General features: G+C 38.9%; 1 protein-coding gene across 5 annotated transcripts in view; it reads right to left on the bottom strand.

The window, feature by feature from the left end:
* PDE5A (phosphodiesterase 5A) overlaps positions 1-14646 on the bottom strand; it is a 138562-nt gene that overhangs the window by 21940 nt on the left and 101976 nt on the right. For 4 of the 5 annotated variants that reach the window (XM_047091483.1, XM_047091486.1, XM_047091485.1 and 1 more), the window contains exons 12-14: positions 11366-11512; positions 6159-6284; positions 4498-4592 (exon numbers count right to left, since the gene is read on the bottom strand). In XM_047091483.1, the coding sequence (XP_046947439.1) occupies positions 4498-4592; positions 6159-6284; positions 11366-11512 (368 nt within the window). The remainder of the gene's footprint in view (positions 1-4497; positions 4593-6158; positions 6285-11365; positions 11513-14646) is intronic. The other variant, XM_047091487.1, reaches the window with a different exon arrangement.

Below are 14646 nucleotides of genomic sequence, written 5' to 3' on the forward strand. Positions count from 1 at the left end.
ATTACACAGAGAAGAAAATAGAAAGAGGGTGTTAAATGACTCATTCAAGGTCAGATGGTAAGAGGAGAAGCCAGTATTTGCTTTTGTACCCAGGCATCTGACTCAAGTTGGCCCTTAACCACCATAACTATCATAGCCACTGTGGCATGGTCAAAGGACTAGTTGAACTCATGTATATGAAGTACTAAAAAGAGTTCGCAATGCCACATGGTAAGGGCTATATAAAGTGTTAACTTCTATTATTATTATTACTAGCTAGTGACTTTAGGACTCCTCGAACTTGTACTTTTTCATATTTGGATCTCCAGTCTCTCAAGCCCTCCAAACTTATCAGGGATGATGTCATTCTTGGCTAATACAGACTCTACTCAGTTGAACTTCACAAATTGTGATTCCTGTGCTGTCTTTACTGCCCTGTTGGGTCCCTCAGTGCCTGCTGACATTCTGTTGCCACCACGCCAGCCCATGACTATAGCTGTTCCTCTAACAGAGAGCAGAGAAGAGCAAGGTACACAATGAGTTTTCCCAGGACAAAGACACATGGTCTGAGTGTGATTACCAGGAAATTTCTTTTATTCTGATTTTATGGAACCTTAATCTTGAAAAAAAAACATTCCTTTGATCATTTTACCTTTTCTAACTACCATCCTATTTATTATTTTCTCTTCTACCTCCTGTCCTTTTTGTCCCTCCTTCCCTAAGTATACACACAAGTGCATACACACTTCCCAGTTCTACTGTCATCAATGGCTCCATCAGTGTTCCAGTTTCTTGGACCAGGAGTCATGATTTCCCCCTTCCTTCATGTTCAATATTAACAATATTGAACAATATTGAACAATATCCCTTCCCCCTGTTCAATATTAAATTGAAAAACATTTCTCCTTCCATCTCTTCCTCTCTGTAGTCAGTATGTGTTTTTCACCAAAACTCAGCTTGCTGTAACAGCTTCCTAGCTGAACTCTGGGGTCCTATTTATTACCCATTATACCTTGTATCTTCCTTTTGGTCTTTCCTTCCTAAACAATGTCTTTATTACTCACTGTAATGGCTCCTTGTTTCTTCACTACACCAAATATGCTTAGTTTTATAGCTGTCTCTAAAGAGTCCTACAACTACTTGTTCACTCTCTTACTTTTCATCCCTGGTCAGTGAGCCTTCTGACTCTGCACAGGCCAGCCATCAGCACTGTTCCATGAGAATGCCCGCCTACCTCATCATGTTTCTGGTATATTTCATCCTCTCTCCTCTCCAAATCCTACCACTCTTTGGGATCCGCTTTGTCTCAGTTCTTCCATTAACAGTGCAGATGGGATTGCATTGGTCTTAACCAATCTCCTTCTCTGCTGAACATTTACAGTCCACATTACTAAACAATTCAGGACTTACTAAGTACCTTGTTGTATTGATCACCACTGTTTCATGAGGCTATGAAAATTCCTTAATAGCAGGGACCACATTTTATACTTTATAGCTCTCTTTCTGCCTAGCAAAATGCCAGGCCCTAGTAATTGCCCATTAGCCAGCTGTCCAAAATGTAGGACACTTTCACTCTATTTTATAAAACACCAAACTTGAATGAATCTAACCAAATAAATGCACTCATACAGTCTTCTTATACTGACTGAATTGCAAGGCTGAATTGCAAGAGGTTTCTCTACTTAAGCCAAGTGCCACATTGTGCTTTCTTTAGTAGATGTCTGTCCTTCAGTCATTTTGTCCTATTCTTGCCTGTTTTTAAAGTAATCATCTAAAATCTATCTGAAACCACTCCCTCTTTTACCCACCCACATGGGAGAAGAAAGCACAGCTGTGAACTCTTTCCCCAAATATTTCACTGGCATAGTAGCCGTACTCCTCATCATGGCAGTCTTCCTAATCAAGGAAGGAATCAAAAAATAACCAATAATGAATCAAAACATAGTCTGCTTTACATCTTACTCTAAATTAATTTTCTGAAAAGACATTCAAGAAGAATGAATGACAGGAGAAGTTTAGCATCTAACTTTGCTACCACATGAGGGCTTTTTTTCTCTTTTTGATGTATTAGTTTTGTTTCTGTGCCTTCTTTTATTGTGGTGGTTTTCTTTATGTAGTGTTTGAATACTGATGAAATTGGACACTGTACACCTTTTTTGCAAGTTAGTTCTCTATACGGGAATGTTTATGGCACTCTGAATCTCCCGAGTCCCCTGGTGAAGAAATTCCTCCTTGAGATATAACTCATTTACCACTAAGGAAAGAAAAAAAAAGAAACATCCCTGGAAAATTCTTGGTTTCGTCTACTCAAACCACAGAGATGTAGGAAGAAATAAAAATCTCTGAAACTCCTTTAACTTTTTTTCTTAAAGTTATTATTACTTGGTGGAAGTCTGCTTTGTGGTGTGTGTAAAGGCAAGATTCTGCAGTCTATGAATTTTTCCCAGGACTTTTTTTTTTTTTTTGAAGAGAAGATGACGTTTCTCCAGATGTTTTTCCGGGTAATTGTTTTTTTTTTTTTTTTTTTTTTTTTTTTTTAAATTTTTTTTCAACGTTTATTTATTTTGGGGACAGAGAGAGACAGAGCATGAACGGGGGAGGGGCAGAGAGAGAGGGAGACACAGAATCAGAAACAGGCTCCAGGCTCTGAGCCATCAGCCCAGAGCCCGACGCGGGGCTCGAACTCACGGACCGCGAGATCGTGACCTGGCTGAAGTCGGACGCTTAACCGACTGCGCCACCCAGGCGCCCCCGGGTAATTGTTTTTAAATAAACAAAGTAAAATATAGCTGAGTGTTTTTTTCACTCTAAAGCAATGCAACATAGCATCTTAGAGCGACCATAATAATATGTTCAGCTTTGAGGTATGGAGGGAACATAGCACTGCTGGCTTGGATCTTTAGGCTGCTACGTCTGTGTTTATACACCTTTTCATGTCATTGTTCCCTTTCATAATTACTCCCATGTCAATGTCAGGCTCAGGAACACAATCATATGACAAAGCACAGAGGACAAAGGACATGTCATCCAATCTGTTCTCCAAAACGTTAGATCTTAAGAGAGGAAAGAGCCAGTCTCTGACACTCAGGCAAGAGCTTGATATCTTTTCCCATCAAAGGTCAGCAGAGGACACAGTTGCTGCATCACTACAATTCTTTCTACATGAAGTTTTCCATTTATTTAGATAAAGGGAATGTGATTAGAGAGCTCTCTGAAATTCCCTCAAGATATCAGACATCTGGAATTTCCTTAAGAGATCTATCCATTAGTTGAATCACTTGCATACTTAGAAAAATGCTAAGTAGTAAGAGATCCTGCCATTAAGATGTAGGCTTTTCAACTAAGTTGCTACAAGAAAATAAACATGTCACAGGGGCTCAAAACTCTGATGAAAAGTGATGTCACCTTTATCATCTCATTTGTCATTGCAAATGTCACTTTAAGCATGGCCCATAAGGGAGCCTGAAACACTTGTGTCAAGGGTTAGTATCTACTTTCAAAACCAGCCAGAAAGCAGGCTTCTGATGGTGATAGGACTATCACTAGCATCTGCTGCTAAGACTTAACACTTAAATATACACCACACAGGGGCCTCTGGGTGGCTCAGTCGCTTAAGCATCTGACTTCGGCTCAGGTCATGATCTTGTGGTTCGTGAGTTCGAGCCTCGCATCAGGCTCTGTGCTGACAGCTCAGAGCTTGCAGCCTGCTTTGGATTCTGTGTCTCCCTCTCTCTCTGCCCTCCCTTGCTCGCACTCTGTCTCTCTCTCTCTCTCTCTCTCTCTCAAAAATACATAAACATTAAAAGAAATAAAAAAAATGCACTGCACATTCCGCCTCATATTGATATGTGTTATCTCTTAAAACTTACATCAAACCTACGAGGTAGGTTCGCTATCATCTCCACTTTACAAATCAGGAAATCAAAGAGAGAAATAAGAGAGAATAGAGAATAATAGAGAAAACAAGAGAAAAGTAGAGAAATAAGTTCCCTTGCCCAAGGTCACACGGGAACTGCATGGCAAAGGCAGGATTCGAATCCAGCCTGAATGCAGAGCCCCACATTGCCAACATTGTGCTGCACTGTCTCCACTAACACCAAAATCCTCCTTCTACTGAGTGCTTACTAAGTACTTAGGACTGAGCTAAGCACTTTTCAGATATTACCTTTTCTAGTCCAGGATAAAATTCCACCTCTTTTGAACCAGACTTAGTTTTCTAATGAAGCTCCTAAGCTGGGTATGCATACACTAAAGCAAAACTCTTGGTAATTATCTAATGAAATAAGATTCTCAACAAACATACTTTCTGAGCTTTAGGCCAGAAATGTTACCAACACAACATTGGATTCACACTATTTTTTTTTCCATTTCACTCGAATACAAGCAGAGTATGTTGTAGGACCCCGATCAATTGAAATGTGGTACCATCAAATTTTGCTGTTGGTCTTACTTTAAAAAAGACATCCCTACAATTTAAAAGAAACATTTTCTTCTTTTACTGGGGAAGACGCGCCTTACCGCTGTATGTAAGAGTTATTCACACCACGGTGGTCCAAGTCGTGGCTGAGAGCAGCAATCAGCAGGGCGAGTGTCTCTAGGTCGGTCAGCTTGTTCTACATGACCAAAGATGTGAGAGGAAAGAAAGAGAAAGGCAATTTGGTGAAGTTCATTAGAATACCTCTTCTCACCAATCATGTATTTGTGTTTCCGACTAGCTTTTCATATATGCTTATTTATGGTTGCAAAGGACTCATGCTGGAATCCTAGTCTGCAGGCAGCAAGTGGTACTTTGTCTTTCGAATGGGATTATTACAAATGTCATTCTCACCAGAACAAGCTGAAATGCCTCCAACAATCAATAATCTGTCCACCTCTAGTAAATACCATTAACTCTTAATTATCTACATGTATGTGGAATAATCAAAATAAACTTTAAATAATTGTTGTCTCTCTGCCTTCTGGTTCCCTGAAGATTCTGCTGCTCTCATTCTCTGCCAGCAGTTGTCGTATCCCTAAGGAACACAGACAATGTGAACAGTAAGCAAAACAATAGAAAGTAAGAGGATTGGGAATGAAAATCTGGCTTTAAAAAGTTGCACAATATATTCTAAAGCCAAACATAGGTTATTTTTGTAATATCTGCCATTTGTATTATTTACACTACTGTTCTCCTTCATCAGTAAGAAAATAAGTTGAAATTATCAGCTCCACTCTGCTGGAAACTCTCAACTCGCCATGTTGTATGTTGATGACAGAGAAAAAGATCCTGATTTTGTTATTCTTCATAAAAAGCAAGGATAGTTTTCAGTGGTATAATCCTGATGACCTTTCCATAGCTCAAAAGAAGTTTACTCTATTTCTTACAAACGTTGCTATGGCAGGAAAATACTACTATGGTATTGCATATGGCTTCTTGGACAACAATTCCTTCTCTTAGCTCTAGCCAGTGTGCACCCTAGGGAAGTAGAGACAGAGGATACCATTTTTAGAATTTACTTTAAAAAAAAAAGAGCATGGAAGCTCTGAATTAAAAGCAGTGATATGATGGATGCCTGGAATCACTTACCTAGAATAACTAGTCAATTCCCACTGAAGTTAGAATCTAAGGACAGAGATATGGATAAAATTTGGCCTGGAAAGCAATGAATTACTTGAATGTTCCCTGCATTGATCTTCCTTGTAACATCCTATGGTCAATGTATATGATATGAAAACACTTTCCATGACATAGTACTTAGAAGATTTAACTGAGGGCTCCAGAGAAAATGCGATAGAGAACCCTGGACCTATCTATGAAGTCACGTGGGTGGATTTTGAGGAATTCTACTATGGAACAGGTTGAATGTGGACACGAGAAATCTGATTATTTTTCTTATACGGTAGAAATTTCCTCTGGAGAATGTATTTCTTTGCCCAAAGACTATTAAATTTAATGTGAAGTAATTTTAAAGATTTAAAAAAATATGCCATGTAGGTTACATATGAAAGAAAATTAATAACTAACTATTTTGCCATGCTAGTCTTCTTCAATTAATAAGATGTAATTTATTTTGTATCTGGCAATAAATATTCCAATCATCATTAGTGCACATTAAAAAAAAAACTTGAAAGAATATGTTGTAAACTTTACCACTAAAGCAAGAAAAGGTCTTAAATATAAAAATGGCTCTCAAAAGTACCTGAATCTTGCCTGCTTTTAGAGCAGCAAACATGCACTGAGCTGTATTAAAGGCGTGTCTCCAATTATGATAGGCAACATTCTTCCGGTAATTCTTCTTAACACTTAAAATCCACCTGCAAAGAACCTTTAGGGAATAAAGCATAAGCAGTAACAATACTTGTTAACATCTATCACACATTTACTATGTTCCAAAGCATTTACATCTAACCCTCATAACTCCGAGGGAGGCACTACTACTTTGATCATTTTACAGGTGAGGAATCCGACTTTCAGAAAGGTAACTTGCCCAAGGTCACATTGCTCGCAAAGGGTGGGGCTAAAATTCAATTTTGAGCAATCTGACTTCAGAGCCCACCATGTTAACCACCATGCTAACTAAATGAGATGTAAAATGCAAGACAGCTCTAAGGTATTTTTGGCATGCGTAGGGAGGGCACTGACTAGCTTTTTAAAAGATATTGTGTTCAGGTGCCATCAATTAGGAGAGTCCAAATGGTCCGTTATGTATGAATTCACTTCTAGAGAGCCATGGAAACAGCTACTCTCAAGTTCTTTTCATACTCCCAGTTTTTAATTCTGCAACAATTTTTAATTCTGCTCTGCAATTTCAATTCAGAGCAAGGCTGTCAGGGGTGGATTGGGGGCTAACATATACAGCACACGTCCAAGGACAAAATGGAGCTCCAAGTCCTGATGCAATCAGCAAGTCTTTTGTCCCTTTTAAACTACGCTTAAATATTCAGGCAGAGTTACTGCTTGGTTACCAAGAAGTAATGTTTAAATATATACGTAAAATAAAGCCCTGGGGTCCACGTGAAAAAGACATATTTTAAAAGATGGAAAAAAAGGGACAGACCTCGGAAATCTCAAAAGCTGGGTTTAATTCAACTTCTAAGTAGTGTATTCAGTAAGATCCCCAGGGACCCACGGGCCCTGAGCATGGTTATTTTTTGTTTGTGTTAGCATCAGAGTCTGCCTCTCTTCCATTCTGAATGATTTACTATACTTTGGGGGATCCGTAAAAATAAATATGTACTTCTTCCTACGTATATCCCTGGAGATACTTCAAACACAAAAAGCATTGCCCTGGGATATGGAAAAAGTACCAGGGAAAAGAATGTTGCTTTAACAATATTCAACACAGAATGACTGGCTGCAGAAGCAGGCCAAAAACAAGGTTTCTTCATTGTTGGTAGAAATTGCTTACATGGGATTTGGTAGAAAATCTGTGCTCTCATAACCTTCCTTTTCTTTTTTGGTCTTTTTGTTCCTGTTCTATAACACAGTTCACAGGGAATTCTGATAACAAGCAACCCTAATGTCCCATAGCTCTTGAACCTCCAAGTCACCATACTTAGCAGAGGATTTCTGTGTGACTACGACTGACATGTGTTAATACCAAGTATATTGCAGTTTCTTTCATCGTGACCATTTCTGAACAACATCAGCTAGAAAAATGATAGCTTCATCTTATTAGCAGAACTTTAAGTAAGAGCTTAAAGAACTTTCTTTCATATGCTTAGAAACTGTAAAGTGTTACAGAAAATTACTGGTGATTAATTAAATACTCAAGGAAAATATGCAGGAAAACACAGAAATTTAACCTATGAACATATCTCTTTACTAATCATACATCTGTAGATGCAACTAAATATGCACACATATCATATAATGTTAAATAATGACCAAAATGACTTTATGAAATACAATTCCTGATGGACTATTCAGTTATGCTTCTAACAAGAGGGGCCTAAGAGAACTGGGTCATCCAATGGAGATAATAGTTAGAAACTAGATTTAAATACAGTTTTAGATTCTGTTATCAGGAGATCTTTTAAAAACATTTTTTTATTTGAGTATAGTTAACATAGAATGTTACATTAGTTTCAGGTACACAACATAGTACTTCTCTATATGTCATGCTGTATTCACCACAAGTGTAGCGACCATCTGTCACCACACGATGCTATTACAACATTACTGACTGTATTCCCTATGATTTGCCATTCATTCCTGTGACTTATTCATTCCACACATAAGTGGAGGCCTGTAGCTCCTACTCTTCCTCACCCATTTTGCCCATCCCCCCAACCCCTTTCCCTTTGGCAACCAGCAGTTTGCTGTCTATATTTATAGGCCTATCAGGATGTTCTTAACAGCATTTAGGAAAATTATGGTCAGATCGGCTCAGTGCTTGATGGACATGCTTGGCATGTTCAAATCTGAAATACAGTCTTTTGTACAGGACTACTGAATAATTATGTGCAATTTGGATGACTCTAGGGAGCATGCTCAATACCCTGAATCAGTCTCCAACAATTACAGAGGCTTCCTAAGTCCTGGGTGGCAGACTCAAAATGCTCTGGGAGAAAGAGAAGAAACAGAAAATAGCTCAGTTCCTGCCTTCAAGAAGCTCAATCAGTAGTGAAAATAATAAAAGTGCACATATAAAGGAAATAAATCCAATCGAGAAAACAAATTTTCAACAGTACTCCAAGTGGAGTGAAGTTAAACCTAAGGTTGAGTCAGGCTCTGAGGAAGAGAAAAGCATGTTGTGGCAGGAAGTGGGGCAGACTTTCAAGTGGGACAGTCCATTCAGGAGGAATGACATGTAACAGACAGAATGTGAAAATAAGCACAGCACATGCAGATTTGTTCAAGTTGAGTCAAGAGTCCATTTCATAGATGAGCAAGAGCAATGGTTGTGATGTTAATAGGAGAGTGACTCAAGATATGGAAGCCAAGAAGAGACATGAAGACTTGACATATCTTTCAGTAGGAAATATTCTTTGTCATGATGCTAACATCCTCACCAGCAATAACGTTTTAATTTCATCATCCTAAAACTATACTGACAAGAATATCTGAAATAAACATGACAGAAGAGTCACTAAGGCAGGAAGGTCAATCAGAATGACTGCTATTCAAATTGATGTTTGCCAGAATCAGAATAGTAGTTAATCAAACAGAAAAGGAGAGTAAATGAATGAGACACAGAGGAAAAGTATCTGCCTAATAGTCAAAAACTGAAGGAAAGGTAAGAATAAAGATTGCTAAAGAAATTCTGAGTGACTATCTTCATATGCGACACTCAAATGCTATCTGAAAACGTATGGGTTTTTAAGAAATAAGTCAACTTATAAGAATTTCATAAACAGGTAAAAGGATCACATTCCTTTGTTCTGGCCAGGCCCTTTAAACAGCATCATTGCTAGTTTAAAGTAAGGAAATCTGAGAATGGAAAGGGATTTGAAATGCTATCTTGCTTTTTAAGGTCCTGTAACTAGCAAGAAGCAGAACCGAGATTCACATTTAGAACTGGCCTTAAATGAGGTCTTTATTCCATTAATAGAAAAGGCTATTAAAAATGAGCCCTATAAGGGGCGCCTGGGAGGCTCAGTGGGTTGAGGGTCCGACTTGGGATCAAGTCATGATCTCATGGTTGGTGGGTTCAAGCTCCGCGTCAGGCTCTGTGCTGACGGCTTGGAGCCTGCTTTGGATTCTGTGTCTCCCTCTCTCTCTGCTCCTCCCCTGCTCTCTCTGTCTCTCTCTCTCTCAAAAATAAACATTAATTTTTTTTAAATGAGCCCTATAACCTATAGTGGAGAAATTGGATGGGGTGATACAACCATTGTCAAATTTGGCTAAAGGAAGGAAGAAGTGACATGTACTCTACAACTGTCTTAGGTACTGTGTTAAGCAGCAAAACACCGTCTACACAAATACACATGCATACAAACAGACAATCACATCGATGCATGTGTCATTCTCACAAGACCCTCATAAGGAAGTCATACCATTATCCCCAACCAACAGACTGAAACCGAGAACTTGAGAGATTAAGTGCTTAAGGAAATAAGAGCTACTCACTAGTAGGGCTATAACTCAAAACTCATGACCTTTTTACTCTTATCATGCTATCTGAATTTCTTCATTTGAAAACAGAGACAATAACAACCAGAGAACCTTTCTTGAGGGCTTCTTGAAATAATCAAATGACATGATATCCCTTAATCAACATGTTCTAGTAAGAGTGAAGTATTAATTAGACTTCACAGATAGTAGTTCTTTGTTTTCATCCAAGAGTAATAGAAACTTTGGCTAAATTTAAGAAAGAATACCCCAAGAATACCATAAATGACACTATATTACCGTTAGCTCTATTAGTCCTGAGTTTTCATTCCTAACTGTATGAGGCTTTTGAGAGCAGGACAGCTCTTCGCTCAAATGAATACTTAGCACAGTGCTGGGTACACTGTTTATGTTAATAAATTTTCATTTTATGAATTAATGGATTGCTAAATAGTAGAGGCCTTCAAGGTATTTAAATTTCCAGACAGGAAATCTGTATAAGAAGACTAGAAATTCAACTGACCAGGGAAAGAACAAACAAACCAAAAAAAAAAAAAAAACAACTTTAAAGGTAAATTACTACATTTTGTTTTCAAACAATCCTTTCTATTCTCCCTTATTCTTTGATGCTAATACACATAGCCTTTATGAAGATTTTCCCTGCACTCTGCAGCTGGTATTAGAAGATTCTGCCTGAAGTCTTGCTGTTTTCTGAGAGGTAAATAAGTAATCAACAGGGGTTAAAATCGGTTTTCATCCACACCCCACAGAGGTAACCCCTCTTGTTCGAACCACAACCTTGGCTTCACATCAAGCGCCTGTACTCCCTTATTTCCAAAGGAGTTCACTCTGTTTTGGTCCTTCCCTGGCCTGTGTGATCATAACCTCTGCAATGAGATCAAGTTACTTCTGTTTAAAATTCTTCAGTGACTCACCACTGTTTTTCAGAATAAAATCCAAATTCCTCTGAAGAGCTTACAAGGTTACATATGATTTGCATCGTAACCTTCCTCTCCACTTGCTTCCTTTGCCACTCTCACTCCCCCTCCACTAAGGCTCCCAGCCCATCCCCACTCTGTCCTCCTGGCTTTGTACATCCTGTTCCCACTATTGGGGATAATGTCCCCTATTCTTCCACCTGGTGTTTGATGCATAGTAAAAATCCAATACGTGTCTTGTTAGGGTTGATCATTTTTCTTTGAAAATCTCAGGGATGCATTAGGTGACAGTATATTAATTGCTGAGACTTAAAAATCCCTATTCATACTAATTCTTTCTTAACACACACACACACACACACACACACACACACACACACTTTTCACTTTTCCAAAGGACATGACTTATTCCTACCTCATGTTTCATCTGGAAGTTCTGCACAAGGTTGAGGTCAGTGAACATCCGAATTGTACACAGTGCCGTTTCTAGGTCAGACAGCTCAAAGTCACTGAAACTGAAGTCAGTAATTTTAAGTGTCTGAGCAGATGGTACAACAGCAGCCTTAGGTGAAGAGAGAAGAACAAAATGAAATAAAGCTGTTAATTTTATAAAGCAGCAGTGATTCACAAAGTTTTCTCACTTTACTACAGGGAAATAGTGCATTGTGTTTATTTTTTCTTTCTAATGTGTACTCTAGAAATCTTTTGGTATAGGAGCTACTTCTGTTTTTTGGTTTTGTTTTTCAAATGAATCACTGGGGGAGGGGTGAGTAACTAATACGGTTCCAGGAAGATTAGGTAGAGGAGAGATGGTGACTACTCTGAGGTTGTACCTACAATAATAAGCAAAACTAAGGACTCCAGTGATCTGGCCCGTTTATACCCACTTAGTCTTAGTCATTCAGCAGATATTTACTGAGTAATTATTCTGGACCTGTCCCAGTACTATGGGCTGGGAATCAAGTGGTGAGCAGGATAACGATAATGTTCTAAGTATTGAATTCTCAAGACAATCTTATTAAGTTGACACTCTAGCTCTATTTTTTCAGGTACAGAAGCTTTAAGCACAAAGAGGCTAACTGCCTTACCCATAATAGCCAGCTAGTTAAGGAATGGAGCCCAGCTTCGAATCCAGGCGAACTATCCTATTTTCAGATTTGACACCATCTCTACTAGAGACGAAGTCACCCAAGCCTGGTCATGAGTCACCTAGAGTGCCTACTAAAAAATACCTCAGTGATTCTGACTCAGGAGATCTGGGATGGGTCTTGAGAAGCCAGTTTTGTTTTTTGGAGGAGGATCTGTTTTTTAATTAGTATCATTGGTTTTGATTCGATTATCATTTAATTGTAGTAAACACCCCTGAATTCTTCACATACACCTTGCTCTTTTTCACCTGCTTTTTGTACCTCCTGCTTCTCCGATAAAGTACCTACTCTCTTTAACTGATGGACTCCTTTAAGACACAGCTCCCATCCAAAAAAGGACTGGATGCCCTTCAGAGCAGACCCCACCTTGGGAATACCTGTTTAATTACAGGAAGTTCACTATAATGTAATTTCCCGTTTATCTGTCTCCTAAGTACAGTGGGATCTATAGGCAGGACTGTATCTTTGTACCCATCTTTGTATCCACTGTGACTACTGATGGATACAGCTTTGGTATTTGTTGACATGAACATTTATTAAATGAGTGAGAGGGAAAAATTTTATTCCCTTCACTTTCTATGAGTCATAAGTTCCAGTTTTAAGGTCCCAAAACCTCCAAAGAGGGGGAAGCCCATTAACTTGAGTTGGAAAACTAGCCGACCTGGCAAATACATTCCAATCTGTTATACTATTTAAAAATTTGGGAGATTTTAACAACGACAGCAAAAAAGGATTTCTGGCTTCGGAAAAATCAGGCCATTCCGAGCCCCAATTCTCATGAAGCAACACTGGCCAAGGCCAGGGCACCTGGCTCCCTCAGACTGAGCAGAACTTTCAGGCTCGTCTCTTAGATTTCCTATCAGGCCCCTGTGGGCATCAGAACATGCAGGAACCCCATTCCTTCACCCCCTTGACCATCCCCTCCCAGCACTTCAACTGCTTTAGCCAGATTGGACTGCAATCTACCTGATGAAAAGAGGCTTTAACTTGGTGCCAGGCAGAGAGAAGACAAATTAGGAAATCTGAACCCGATTTCTTCCCCTTAATGTCTTTTCCTCATCTCCCTCCAAACCCCTTACTTTTCCTATGAGTATCTAGGATATCACTACTCCACTTTACCTCCATCTTTTGGGAAGTAAAAAGATCAAAATAATAAAATCTCATGAAGCAATCCACAGCTTTCCCCAACCAATCTTGGGGTGCTAGCCCATTCTCCTGCTCGCTTGACCTTTATATTGTACTCATGTATACCAGGCATGTTTAAACTTTAAGTTAATGCCCCCCTCTTCATATTCCAAACTAAGAATTTTTTCCCAAGCCCAAAATTCACGAGAAAATACGCCTTCTGTTAAGTCAATTCCACAGGCTACTGCGTGGGCTGAAACAGGGGAAGAGAGGAGGATTTAAATGTTTAGATAAAGGGCTTCATTGTTTACACCGGCCTCCGACATCAGAGATTGGAGCAGTCAACTGGAGCGCAGCTCAGAAGTGTGGAGGTGGGAATAAGCCCACCTTTTAACTCGAGGCAGATTGCTGCTGTTTCCCTTAAACAGACTGCACTCAACAAGAGAACAGATGTTTTTTCCTTAGGGCACCATTATTCTTATGGAAGAAGTTTTCTTTCTCTCCTTCCACAAAGGATATTCTAAAAGCTATGGGACAAAGGCAGCCAACACGGCTTGTGCCTCTCCCCTTGACACTCTAATTCCCAAACCCTCTAGTGAGAGAAAAGAATCTTTTGCTTGTTCTATCACACCACACCACCGACTCAACCTTTCAGAGATGATCCAGTGGGGATGTATAAACATTTTCCTTCAGAACCTGGTGGTCAGTGATACATGGGTTCAGAATTCTCAGAACTGATTGCTAACAAGCCATAAGAAAGTTGGATGTCATTTATAGCCCTTGTAAACTGCTTCTTTGACCATCATAAGACAATTCAACTTTCCGTTTTTCTCGAAAGGTCTTGGGATAAAGGTGACTTTAGATAAAACATATTACCTGTAAATATTACTTCCCATTTTATAAAACAAAATATTCTACAGTTTACTAATAGCAGAGAATAGGGTTTGTGGTATTTCTGGGATAGGCTATGTTATATATAATTCTGGATTTTCACAATCGCTTCTTTTAGTGACACCTTATTTTGTTAAGTGACTTTAGGGGATAATATAACTTATTGCATCTTGGTATTGAAGACTAGCAGAAATAACATTTTTAAAAAGATTTTATAAAGCACATTTTATAAATGTGTATGTGTCTTCTGGTTGCATAATCCAATTCAACTATCATACCATCTAATCCCAACAAATACCGGTTATTACTCTACATGGAAGCATAATGCCTGTGACTCCCCAGGCAACAGTGTTTAGATATTTTATTGCTTAATTCAAATATCGTTGAGCTCTTCTAGAGTTGGGAGTTTAATCTGTGTCAAAAATAACCAAATATGGAATGCAAAAAGTACACGAAGCCCAGTGGGTTAAAGATTCAATCTGGTAAAAAGGTCAATAGTATAATATCATTTTTCTTCTATAATTGGATCTGC

The sequence above is a fragment of the Lynx rufus genome, unplaced genomic scaffold, assembly GCF_022079265.1.
Source record: "Lynx rufus isolate CCGP_SWC_20201006 ecotype Redwood Valley unplaced genomic scaffold, mLynRuf1.p SCAF_3, whole genome shotgun sequence".
Lineage (NCBI taxonomy): Eukaryota > Metazoa > Chordata > Mammalia > Carnivora > Felidae > Lynx > Lynx rufus.